The sequence below is a fragment of the Danio aesculapii genome, chromosome 4 (assembly GCF_903798145.1).
Source record: "Danio aesculapii chromosome 4, fDanAes4.1, whole genome shotgun sequence".
Taxonomy (NCBI): Eukaryota; Metazoa; Chordata; class Actinopteri; order Cypriniformes; family Danionidae; genus Danio; species Danio aesculapii.
In genome coordinates this window covers 5,404,693-5,417,372 of record NC_079438.1, presented here as the reverse complement: position 1 = coordinate 5,417,372, position 12,680 = coordinate 5,404,693, and the positions used below count along the sequence as shown (strand labels likewise).

At 40.2% G+C, this 12,680-nt stretch overlaps 1 protein-coding gene and 1 pseudogene across 1 annotated transcript; one reads left to right on the top strand and one right to left on the bottom strand.

Annotated features, from left to right (window-relative positions):
- Positions 1-12,680, top strand: part of LOC130221893 (zinc finger protein 721-like) — a 461,849-nt pseudogene that overhangs the window by 340,945 nt on the left and 108,224 nt on the right.
- Positions 8,388-10,539, bottom strand: LOC130221924 (uncharacterized). Its single transcript, XM_056454489.1, has 3 exons — positions 10,191-10,539; positions 9,609-10,114; positions 8,388-9,524 (listed from the first exon to the last, which is right to left on the bottom strand). The coding sequence occupies exons 1-3, from the start codon at positions 10,527-10,529 to the stop codon at positions 8,717-8,719; spliced, it is 1,653 nt and encodes a 550-aa protein (XP_056310464.1). The 5' UTR covers positions 10,530-10,539; the 3' UTR covers positions 8,388-8,716.

Below are 12,680 nucleotides of genomic sequence, written 5' to 3'. Positions count from 1 at the left end.
ACAGTGGAGAACACACCGGACATCAGACAAGGTGGAGCTCCAGGATGGTTAGTTTGCAATGTACCAGGGCCTCAGTTTAGAAAGCTCATTCAATTGTCCTGTGTTGCATGTTTTATTAGTGAGTTTCTTTACTTTTAGGTTCAAGATTCTTTCTAGTTTACTACATTTACTTTTTTGTGTAGAATACAAACTCAATGAATATTTTATGATTTAGGCAGAGCGACAGGTATTAAGTTTTACAATATTATTACACTGTGATGATCCCTAGACTCCAGATTGGAGTGTGTGGTAAATCCTGATTGGATGCCTGCATTACTCAATGGGTATATAAAAGTTGTTGTGCTAGCTACCCTGTAGCTGTGGCTACTCAGGAGTCCTCATGTCAAGACCTGCCATCTTATTGACTCTTTAACCTTATGGTTTTGTTTTGCATTACTTTGCATTGTTTTGCAGTATCATGTAGTTAAAGTGTTGTTGTGATTTATATCCTAAGTTCTTAATCTTCATTATTACCTCTAGACTATGTTGGTTGCTTTGATTGATTGTTCTATGAGTTACACTTTATAATAAATGATTTGCATTCAGGCTATTTTGAAAGCTCATCTCTCTTTTATGGTGCGACACGAACAAGTGGGTCATAACACTTTGCAAAATGTGTCCGGTTGTGATAAATGTTCTGATAAAGAGGTGCTGTTTCTTTCCCTGCCATGTCACACTCAGCAGCAAACTGTCCCACTGCATACTGAAGGTCCATGTCCTATGAAGCCAAACGGACAACGTTATCTGCAAATAATAGAGACAGTCCTAGCTTGCACCTAAAATTCTGTCAGTAAAATCTATATTTCTGAGATCAGCCTCAAAAATAACTTATTTACAAAATGAAATAAATGAATAGATGGATAATCACTGTAGTGGTGGAAGGGGAAGTAGGATGGCTTGTTCAACCATAAACCAAGATGGAGCTCTCTCAGGAGGGATGGACCAGTGCACGAGGTGTCTCAGACTGAAGGCGCATTAATGAAATAAATGCTCAGGAAGCCCCAACCCTTTTTTTATCAACTGGCTGTTGCAATGTACTCTTATGCAACCTAGGCTGCTTACTGTTCCAAAGAAATTAATTGACTAAATTATCAAACTGATTTAAATATTGTAAAGAAATATTTACAGGGATATACTGAAGTAGAGAAGTAACTTTAGGAAGGCAATTCATGTTGAGTGTGTTAGTTTGTTATTTTGAGTACCTCAGAGCAGTGGTTCTCAATTCTGGTGTTTGTGCAAAATGATTTGACAACCGTCCCAAATTAATTTTAGCTTATATTTCTCGATCTTAGAATCACACCTCAGAAACCACAAAAGCAGAGATTTGGCTTATCTTTAACTGCTTAAGATCAATTTGCACCAGATCAGCAAAATACAACATTTGTTTGAGTTTCCTTCGCCGACTGGCCTCGACAAAACACGGCGTTCCTGATTGGTTGGTGACTCCACTTCAGTGACGTCCTTGGGATTCACTCGCTTGTGAGGGGAAGTTGTCCTGGGATACCGGGGTGACAGACTCTGCTGAGAGTTGGTTTGCAGACGTTTTTTACAGTTTCTGCGGTTCCTAAACTTTAATAGGTTGCATGGAAGGTTCTTTGCGGCCCGATTGCATGGCAGTGCAGTGTCCAAAAGCAAGGCGAGAGAGGGCAGAGAGCAGCAGCGAACTAATGCAAAAAGCAAAGTTTTTTACTGTTGCAGTAGGTTTTTAAGTGATCTGGTTCGGTCCATCTCTACGGCCGTGTCTTCCAATGAGCAGTTGCCATGGAGGGCAGGCCCACGCCCTGTATCATTATGCTCAGGGTAAGTCATTAACAGACTGCTTGGTAATTTTATGTGTATTAAAATATCTTGTAAATTCGTTACTATTTTACATCAAATGTTACAAGACAAATAATGTTTCTGATACTAGTTTTTCGTTTACACCAATGTATTGCAAATATCACTAGCTTTTGTTTAGCACCAGATATCATACATTTCAGACACACGCAGAAGGATTCATCTGCTATAAGGGTTAAAAACCATTGATTAACTTGGTTGCAATAAACACATGTAGTATTCAAAGAAAGCCACTGCCAAGGAGGGACACATTTAGTGTTCTCCTTAGGTCTCTGGAATTTTTTTGAAGTAGCACAGAACTCTTAAATTCACTAATCCAATTTTTGTTAATTCACAAATTGTCTTTTGATTTTATGAGTTGTATTTTGTAAATGAATATTTTGTTATGGTAGTATGGGGTTTTGGTCGAATGGAATTCGGAGGCTAATAGTACCAGCTGGGTTTGGTGCCTGCTGAGGTCAGTGATGGCTTTTGATTTGTGCTATGCTCTCTCTGTTGCCCTGGGTGCTGTTCTATGTTATCTCCGAACATGCCCTAACACTAACCATTCTCAGACTATCTGACAGCCAGGGAGTAGGGTGCATTGGTCTGGTGGAGACAGGACTGATCTCACCTAGGCAGGATGTTAAAGTGGAGTGTTTCTGCTGAACTATTTACATCAAGAAGTGAGAACCGTGTATGTTTGAGGGAAGAGAGGATGTAACAGTGGGGGAGAAGTGTGTGGAGGACAAACCAATTTTTACTAGTAGCAATTTAGTTGATGAAACTAGAAACTCCGCTCTCCTAGAAACACCAGCTCGGGTTCAACAACACCAAGCCCAGCCTAGAAGCCGACTCGATACAGAGGCTCCAATAAGAGGCCGAAGGCCTATCCTCTCTTCTTCAGCAAGGACTCAATGCTGCATACAATCCCCATCCCCCATCACTCAAAATCGCCACCCACCTTTTCTAGTTTCTTCATACGCCTCCGGAAGATCATCATCCCTCAATTTCAACAAGATGACTGTGAACGAACGCCGCCAGACCCTCATAAATGCCGGAATCTCCATCCCCAACAGCTGCAATAAAATGAAACTACTAAAACTCTAAGAATCCATCTCATCACCAACTCCGCCCCCTCAGGACAGCAGAACCGCTCGCTGCCACCACACCCCCTATCCTCAACCCACCACAGCTCCACATGCACGAAATCTCTCTGGAGCATTAAAGAAAGCAACCAAGAAAAGCAATAAAAAGCAATCCCATGGAACTCGACAAACTGCACCTACCATAACATTCCAAAACATGGACAATCCACCGGATAATGACGCCACTCTCTGACTTTCCACCCCCCTCCCTTTGCCTCCAGCTCCACATTCCAGTGAAAACTCCAGCCCTACTCTTTCAGCCATCCCTTCCACCCTTAATCCTCCTCAATTCTCTCTCCCTTCCAACCTCCCTCACTCTTCAACCCAGATTATTTCTACCCAGTCTTTCTCTACAAGTCCTAACGCTCTTCCTCTCCCTACTCATTACCCCTCTTCCAGTTTTCCCTCTACATCCCTTCACCAAGCACCCACCTCCATTACCAACCCTCCCCAACAGTCTACAACAAACAAAAGAGTACTCAAGAAGACAGTGGGGAATTTTTTTTTTTTTTTTTGTCAAACAAGAATCGATTTTATTTTATGCACAAGAAATGTGGAAGGGTTTATAAGCAAGATCAAATATGAAGAAACAAGTCTGAGTGACCATAAGCCAATTTTTATGAATCTAGACTGGAGTAATGTGAAAAGAGGGCCAGGGGTATGGGTTTTATACACAGCGGTTTTAAAGAATGAAGACTATGTTTTAAGTATAAAGCAAATTATTCAAAAGGAAAAAGGGAATGAAATTTATAATGAGGACAAAAGAATGTGGTGGGAGAATGTGAAACATTTAGTTAAAAAGTTTACAATAAAATACTGTAGACAGTTACAAAATTGTAAAAAAATAGAAGGAAAAGGAGCTGAAAGAAAAACTAGAAAACGAATTGAAAAATGAGAATGGAAAAGATATACAAAAGAAAAAAGAACTGGAAGGAAGACTGAAAGAAATGGAGGAGGAGAAATTTGAAGGTGCAAGATTAAGAAGCAAAGCTAAATTTACAGTGGAGGGGGAAAAGTGCACTAAATTTTTCTTTAATCTAGAGAATAGAAAAGGGAAGGCAGAAATGATTAAAGAAATAAGGAGCAAAAATGGGAACATAGTAGAACAAAATGAGGAGATTTTGGAAGAAATAAGATCATATAATGAGAAATTGTTTTGCACAGAGGGAGAAAGAGAAAAAAGAGAATTGCTAAAGCTAATCAAATCAAGCGTAGAAGAAGAGGGAAAAAGAGAATGTGACAAGGAGGTAAGAGAAGAAGAAATAAAAAGAGCAATTAGTGAATTGAACAAAAAGAAAAGTCCAGGAATTGATGGGTTGGGAAGTGAAATTTATATTGTATTTAAAGATATTTTATCTAGTATTTTAAAGGAAGTATATGATGAGATTTTTGAGAATGGTGGGGTAAATAAAAGAATGGGGATGGGCTTAATGAAGGTGATATACAAAGGAAAGGCGGATAAAGTAGATTTAAAAAATTATAGACCTATAACAATGCTCAATACTGATTTGAAGATTTTAGCAAATGTTTTAGCTAACAGACTAAAGGAAGTGATGCCAAGCATAATCAAAACAAACCAAGCATATAGTATAAAAGGACGAGACATTGCTGATACAACTATGAGTATTAAAGACACAATAAGATATATAAATGATAAGAAGAAAGATGTTTTTTTAATTAGTCTGGACTTCGAGAAAGCTTTTGATAGAGTTGAGCATGACTTTTTATTTGGAGTGCTAAAGAGTTTTGGTTTTGGGGAAAATTTTATAAAGTGGGTTCAGATTTTATATAGAGGAGCTATAACCAGGATAAAATGCAATGGTTTTTTAACAGACTGTTTAAAAATAACAAGATCAATCAGACAGGGTTGCCCGTTATCTGCACTTTTATATGCCTTAGTTGCAGAACCACTGGGATTAGCTGTGAAGCACGAGGAACGAATAAAAGGAATAGAGGTAGAGGGGGGAGTGAACAAAATTTTTCAATATGCTGATGATACCACATTAATACTACAAGATCTGGCAAGTGTAAAGCAAGCAATGGAAACAGTGCAACATTTTTGTAAGGGTTCAGGAGCTAAAATAAACGAAGACAAAACAGTATATTTAAGATTTGGAGGAACTGAGGCTTTATCTGGACATTTTACATTGAAGGAAATGGATGAAATAAAAATTTTAGGCATTGTAGTTGGGAGGGATGAAAAGAAAGCAGAAGCAACTATGTGGGAGGAAATGTTAGGAGGGATTGAAAGAAGGCTGAGGTTTTGGAAATTAATGTCTTTAACTTTGAAGGGGAGAGTTTTAATTTTAAATGTTTTAATGGTTTCTAAATTATGGAATATTTTATATGTGTCATCAATGCCACTGTGGATGGAAAAAAGGCTGAAAAAATGTTTTTTAGATTTTTTATGGGAAGGGAAGCCTCCAAGAATAGCATACGCAACGTTGATTGGAGAAGTAGGCAAAGGGGGACTAGGTTTAATAGACGTCGAGCAAAGAAAAAACAGCTTAAGAGTGAAAATGGTAAAGAAATATTTGGATGAAGAAAATAAGGCAGCATGGAAAAGAACAATGGAATATTTTTTAAGTAAAAGTGGCAATTTTAATATGGGAGATAATATTTTATGGATGAGGATGAAAACATTCATGACAGAGGGTCTACCAGATTTTTATAAAGAATTGATTGGAGCATGGGGGAAATTTTTAACTTGTGTACATTTTAATATACAAGGACGCGAGAACATTTTAAATCAGCCTTTATTTTTAAACAGTGACATTCTTAATCAAGAGAAAGTGGTGTTTTTTAGGAAATGGTGGAAGGTGGGAATAACAAGAGTAAGGGATATTTTATATGAATTTAAGGAAGGATTTTTACCGGTGCAGTATATTATTGATGTGATGGATGAAGCGAAGGAGGATTTTAACAGACAAGACTTAATAAAGGAATACGACATAATTAAAAATGCCATACCTGCAGAATGGTTAACAAGAATAGAAAACATGGAAGAAAATAAACCAAGTAAAGATGTGAGTGTAAGATTTGGAGAGAAATGGTGGGATTTTAAAGATTGTACTGTGAAAATGATTTATGGGTTTTTTAGAGATGGGGTTTTTAAGAAACCTGGTGCAAATCAGTACTGGATACGGCGTTTTAAAGATGTAAATGAAGACAATATATGGGCTAATATAAATGGCAAATTTGTACAGTCAAAACTGGAGAATTTAGAATATTTTATCAGGAGTAAAGCAGTGTTTACAGATGTCATTTTAAACAAAATAGGGATGGAGGAAAGTCTCACATGTAAAGTATGTCAAGATGCAGATGAAGGATTTTTACACTTGTTTTTATATTGTAATGAGTTAAAAGATTTTAATGAGAAATGCAAAAGCATGATTTTAACTTTGAAAGGAGAAAGAGACGACAATCTAGAGTGGGAAAAGGTGTTACTGTTGGGGCTGAACAAAGAATGTGATAATAAAAAACTCATAAATTTACTTGTGATTTTAATGAAAAGTGCAATATGGGAGAGAAGAGTTGTAGCAAAAAAGGAAAAAGTTTTATTAAATGTGTGGAATGTGTTTAAGAGGAAGGTGGAGAAATATTTTAAATGTCTATTTTATTATTTTAAGTTAGAGGAAATGCAGGAGGCTTTTTATGATGTTTTTACTCAAGAAGTCACAAAGATTTTAAATGACACAGGAATAAAAATGTCTTTTTAAAAATGTGATTTTACCTTTTAAGGAATACAACTTGCAACATTTTATGTGAAAAAAAAAACACATTGTTGTGAAGCTATGATGTAAAATAGACCTTTTTAATGTTTTGTCTTAAGTGTAATCTGTATAAATAAGTGAATTGTATGAATTTTGAACAGTGTAATAAAAGAAAAAAAAAAAAGAAAAAAATGTGACCACCTGGGAGAAAGATAGCGTTTTGGTCAAATGGAAGCAGGTGGACTTGAGGGTGAAGCAGCTGGACTTGAGGGTCCTAGAAAACCCATAGTAACTGTTATTCTCTGGCCTTCAAGGGAATAGAATGCTATTTTAGCTTGTTTGTGCGATGTTGGCAAAAAAAAAAAACAGGTCCCACCTAGATTTGAACTTAGATCGCTGGATGCAAAGTGCTATCCATTACACCATGGAACCTCAAGATGATATAGAGCTGCTGCCCGACATGAAGATGATGAATTAAAAAAATGGCCTTGCAGGAAAGTAGCAGAAGGTCCATCCAAGGCAAGGCCAAGGTGCATTGATTTCTGAGTAACTCGTCATTCGGCATGCAGGGCTCCTCACACATTTACTGGAGCAGGACTAGGTAGGGCCTTCAAAAGAAAAGCACGCTATTCTAGGCAATTTGACGACTAAATAGCAGGCAGGGCAAAGAAGCCACCACAGAACAGATGTGATCTTATTTTTTCTTTTTTGACCACGTCTAAAATTTTCAATTTGGCTTGTGAAAAGGGGAATTAGCTCAAATGGTAGAGCGCTCGCTTAGCATAGGAAGGGGCCCAATCTTCTCCCTCACTCGCAAGCGAACAAGTTGCAAAAAAACGGAAAAATGCGACAAATTTCGCTTGCAGTAGTGTTCGGGGCTTTGTGACTGTGCATAATGTGGTAATTTGGTTGCATATTGCATGTCATTCTAAATGTCATTTTTTGCGTGCTGGATTCGAACACACGATCTGTGTAACACAATATCCAATCAGTGTCGGTTTCAGCGGAGCCAATCAGCTGCGCTCTTATTGAAATTTTACTGACGTAACACAGGCAATTATATTGATATTACTATTATTATGTGGATATTGTTCTTAAAAAGCATATTACGTTAAGTAAAAATTAATGAAAATGTTTCAATTAAACATATGTATGCATGCTTATGTATATATAAGTATATTATATATATATGTATTAATATATAAATATATACTATACTATACTATATATATATTAATATATGTTATATTTCTTTATGTAATAATAACTTTAAATGAATGCACACAAAAACAAGTAATATGCAAAATGGTTTATTAAAATGAATACAAATATTAAAATCGCAAAACAATGTAAAAAAAAATAATAAAAACATATCTTAATATATAAACTATATAATATACAATAAATAAAAACAATACTATATATTTATTTATTTTGCACATATAATATATTAAAACAATACTATATATAAATATATTTATTTATTATACACATTATATAAAAACAATACTCTATATATATATATATATTTATTTTTATACACACAATATATTAAACAATAATATAAATAAATAATAAAATGCAAGAGTGGGGGCACGTAATATATAAAATATAGTATTTAAGCAATGTATAAAATGTTATTTTTTTAAGAAATATAAATATGTTTTTACATAAAATGCACACAAATATTAAATAAGTACACACAAGACAAAATAGGAGTGGGCCTATGTAATATATAAGTGCTACTTTAAAATGCTACATATTAACACACAAAAATTAAATAAAATGAGAGAGAGAGTACCCATGTAACATTTACAAAAATATATACAGCAATTTGTACTTTATTCTGGAGCTGGAGTTTGTCCTTTATTTTGCTGGCGCTGTTCTGCCAACCAGTCCTCTAAGGATTTGCCATTTGAAGTTTGCAGGCAAAATGTGGCATTACCAAATCGGCTATGGCCAAACTCCTTAGTCTTGGGTTGCCCACATTTGCTGCAAACATTAAAAGTAACCGCACGCACATACTTCCTTTTGTGGACTCCACTTTCCTTCTCCTGCTCCCGGTGCAGGTGGAGGAACAGCAGGTGCAGGTGGAGCAGGTGCAGGTGGAGGAACAGCAGGTGCAGGTGAAGCTGGGACTGCACTGGATGTTGGTGCAGCAAATGATGGAATCACCATTGACACACTCATGTCTGGGTTAAAAACAAGTGTGCCAAACAATGATCCAGGTCCTGAAATGGGCTGCACAACACCTGGTGCTGTGGGGGGTGGTGCAATGGGGCACACCGTGCTGGGGGCCGGTGGAAAGGAGCACACCGTGGTGGGGGCAGACACAATGGGGCGCACTGTGGTGGGGGCCGGCGCAATAGGGCGCACTGTGGTGGAGGCTGGTATGATGGGGCACACTGTGGTGGAGGCTGGCGAGATGGGGCGCACTGTGGTGAAGGTCGGTGTGACGGGGAACATCATGGTAGGGGCCGGTGCAATGTGGCAGACTGTGGTGGGGGTTGGCGCGATGGGGCATACTGTCGTGGGGGCCGGTGGGAAGGAGCACACCGTGGTGGCATCTGGCAGGAAGGAGCAAACTGTGGTGGTTGCAGAAGCAGACTTTCGACCAGGTCGAAGAAGAGGTGCCTGTCCTTTATTTGGAGGAAAGACAAACTGGTGTTTGGGGCCTGATGTTGATGGTGCCTCGTCCAATTTTTCCCTCGGCAAAGGAAGCTGCGTATCTGCCACAGCAATTGGATCAAGTGGAGTCAGTCCCTGAGTGAGTACACTCATTTCCTGATCCTTTTGCCTCCGTTGAAACCTGATAATAAATGATATGTATTATACATATATATTAATTTAGAAGTATTCAGGTACTTTAAAGAAAATAATGTGCTTTGCTTACCACTGAATGAGCGTCTTTTGGTTTAGCTCAAAAAGCTGGATCACCGTTTCATCCATCAGCCTGCGACTGCCAAGCACCAAATCCCGGATGTGGTGGTAATCGGTCAGTATTTTAGACCACCTGGGGGTGCGAACACCAGCCTTCTTGGAAGTGGACTTGTGTACGGCACACAGCTTTGTACAACGGGCCTCAACCAAGCGGCTGGTGCTAGGCCACTGTGCTGGACCCCCAGGATGTCCAATCAGACAGCGCTTGACGCTCTCCACACCTGGAGTGACTCCGGAGCGCTTCGGTGCCTTAAAGCGCCCATGTGTCAGCTGAGGCTGATGTCGAGGCTGGTAGTTGATACGCTGTTTATCAACATCCAGGAGAGCTGTCCACAGCTGGATGGCCTCTGTCACCTGCAGGTCAGTGAGGTAAGGAGCCTCACGAAGACCTACCAAATAAGCAGCCAGATCCTGGACCTTGTCCCACCCAGCAATGCCATCAGGTCCAATGACTGCTCCCTGGTAAATACAGAATAAATTTAGTATATGTGGCATAAAAAAGACTAAATCAAATTAAGTTCTTAATGTATCTTACCTGAGCCTCAACAGAGAGACTGTCTCCAGAGTTGGATGGCTGTGACGGCACTGAGGGGGCTGGGCTAGGAAGCTGTCCTTCTCCACCAGCTGATGTGGACGGCTCAGCCAGTGATGCTGGGGACTGAGGCAGAGGCGAAGATGAGGGGCTGTTTCTGAGATCACGGCAGGGGTCATCCTCATACAGCACTGGAACTGTGATGTCCTCCATGATCTCCTCCTCAAACCCCTCATCTTGTAGATCCTCGTCATCTATTTCCTCCACCAGCCTGTCTTCCTCCTCTGGGTTCTGGAGCACCGGAGTCAGGGTTTTGCCGGTCTGGCTGTAAAGGTACTCCATTCCCAGCAATTCACCTTAAAGAATAAAACAATAAAAAAAAAACATATATTAAATAAAACTAATAATAAAGTAAATATTTAGATACAGGCAAGATTTTCTTGCCTGTATATGCTCCAGGAGGGTGATAACGGTTATCCCAGGGCTTCCCTAAGACTGCTCGGCTAAGCCTGTCCACAGCCTCTCTCATGGCACTGCCATATGACCGTATGGAGGATGCTCCTTTTATGGTGCTTTCCATCCGTTCATCATTCCAGCGCATCAAGCCCTCAAGGAGATAGGCCTGAAAATGCGCATCACTGGCACTGGTCCCTGGAAATTAAAATAGTTAAAAATATATGAAGAATTAAGTAACATGTTATTAGGTTATGTACTAACATTAAAATTATTGTCATTATAAACAGAGTTACTTGTCAGGCAAGACAGCTTTGTCAATGCTGATAACATCACAAATGTTATTTAAATGGTTAATAATGTTACATTAAAGCAATGGAAGTAATCACAGTGCTTATATGTTTTACAAAATAAAACGATCCAAATGTATGTAATACCTGGAATAAAACGGTTTAGGTGGAGGTGGAAGGACTCCAAAGATGTAGAGCCACGGGCACACCTGTAACAACACAGCTCCACACCGCCTTTCTTCAGTGTCCCTGTCTTCATGTATAATGGAAAGTTCTCTGGGTCTTGAATGCACTGTACATGCTTCTGCTGTTCCTTCCATATCTGCTGGATCCGTTCGTGGTCCAGCAGAGGAACACCCAGAGTGTCCTTCCCATGCTCGCTGTCAAAATGGTCCAACAGCTTTCCAATCAGACAGGTGGTCTCCTCCACACCTCTGGTCCTCCTACGGCAGTGCAGTGCTAGCTCCCTTCGGTTTATGCGAGCACTGAGAGCCGTTTGTGAAATGTGGTCAGTCTTCTTTGCTGCCAGCTCACCTTCCTTTGCCTGGCGAAGAGCGGCCACATCTTCTGGATCCCACTGAAAGATGCACGTGGACAGACGTGCCATGAAGATCCCGTAGAGCAGATGAGCTTCTGTCGAGACACCTGCAGCAAACCGGCGCATAAAATGCCAGATGTCAAGGTGCACTTCAAGCTCATCCCACTCCCGAAACATGATCTTCACCGGAGACTGGCCGTGCTGACTGCAGCAATCTCTGTCCACGTACATTACTTTCGGGGCTGCCTCTCCTGCCTCCTGGTAACGCTTCATCAGCCCGGCCGCCATTGGGTCCAGTCCATGACCCTCGGCAGCTGACAGCACAGAGACAAGGACTTGGCCGTGTTCGTTCCTCACATTAGTGCACCAGGCAGCTGTTCCCGCAGCAGCACCTGCAAGTTTCTTTGTGATCTATTAGGAAAAATAAAACTGTGTTAAATATGTACGCACATATATCCATATCTGGCAAATGTCTGGATATAAACATACCTTTTTTGTGGAGTCCATCTTTAGAACACAGCCAAAGACGGAGGTGATTTTGGCCTTGACCTCGTGCAGTCGCCCCAGAACATCCCTGGCATAGACGGCTAACAGCCACTTAGGTTTGGGTATGGCAGGTAAGAGGGGAGGCTCAGCAAACACAGGAGGTTGCACAAGGGAGGACCTTGTGAATAGTTCACAGGCAGTCAGGTACTGCAAGACTCGCTGTGTCCATGCCTCGCTGTGTTGCTCCATCAGCTTTTTGAAAAGCTGAGTCACACTGTTGCCCAGTGTCCTCTCCCTCATCATCCTAACTACCCAATTGTCACATGAGTATCTAAGAAAACAACATTATAATCAGGGAAATGCTTTGTTTGCTAAAAAATTAACACAAATAAAATATTGGCATTATGAATTACCTGTATGTCAGCAAAGCTGGAAACTGACTACGGTGGCCAATATCCAGCTGTCCTAAGATGTCCTCGGACCAGGCAGGATACTTCTTTTTGCACCGCTTGCACTCCAGATACCCAGTGGCAAGGTCGTACCAGCCATCGATGTCGAGGACCTTGCGCACCGTGCGGTAAATTTCTGCAGCTGTTAGTCTGTGCTTACCACAGCTTAGGCGAACACAGACAAGTGGAAACAACCACATCTTCAGCGGCATCCACAGGAAAAGTGGTCGGCAGAAGAAGAGGTCAGGAGAGGCAGGTGGCTGCGTGTTAATTAGAG

Coding starts and splice junctions, on each gene's coding strand:
- LOC130221924 (XM_056454489.1), bottom strand. CDS start 10,529: ATGGAGTACCTTTACAGCCAGACCGGCAAAACCCTGACTCCGGTGCTC. Junction 10,115..10,190: donor GTCTCTCTGTTGAGGCTCAG/GTAAGATACATT, acceptor TGTATTTACCAG/GGAGCAGTCATTGGACCTGA. Junction 9,525..9,608: donor CAAAAGACGCTCATTCAGTG/GTAAGCAAAGCA, acceptor ATTTATTATCAG/GTTTCAACGGAGGCAAAAGG.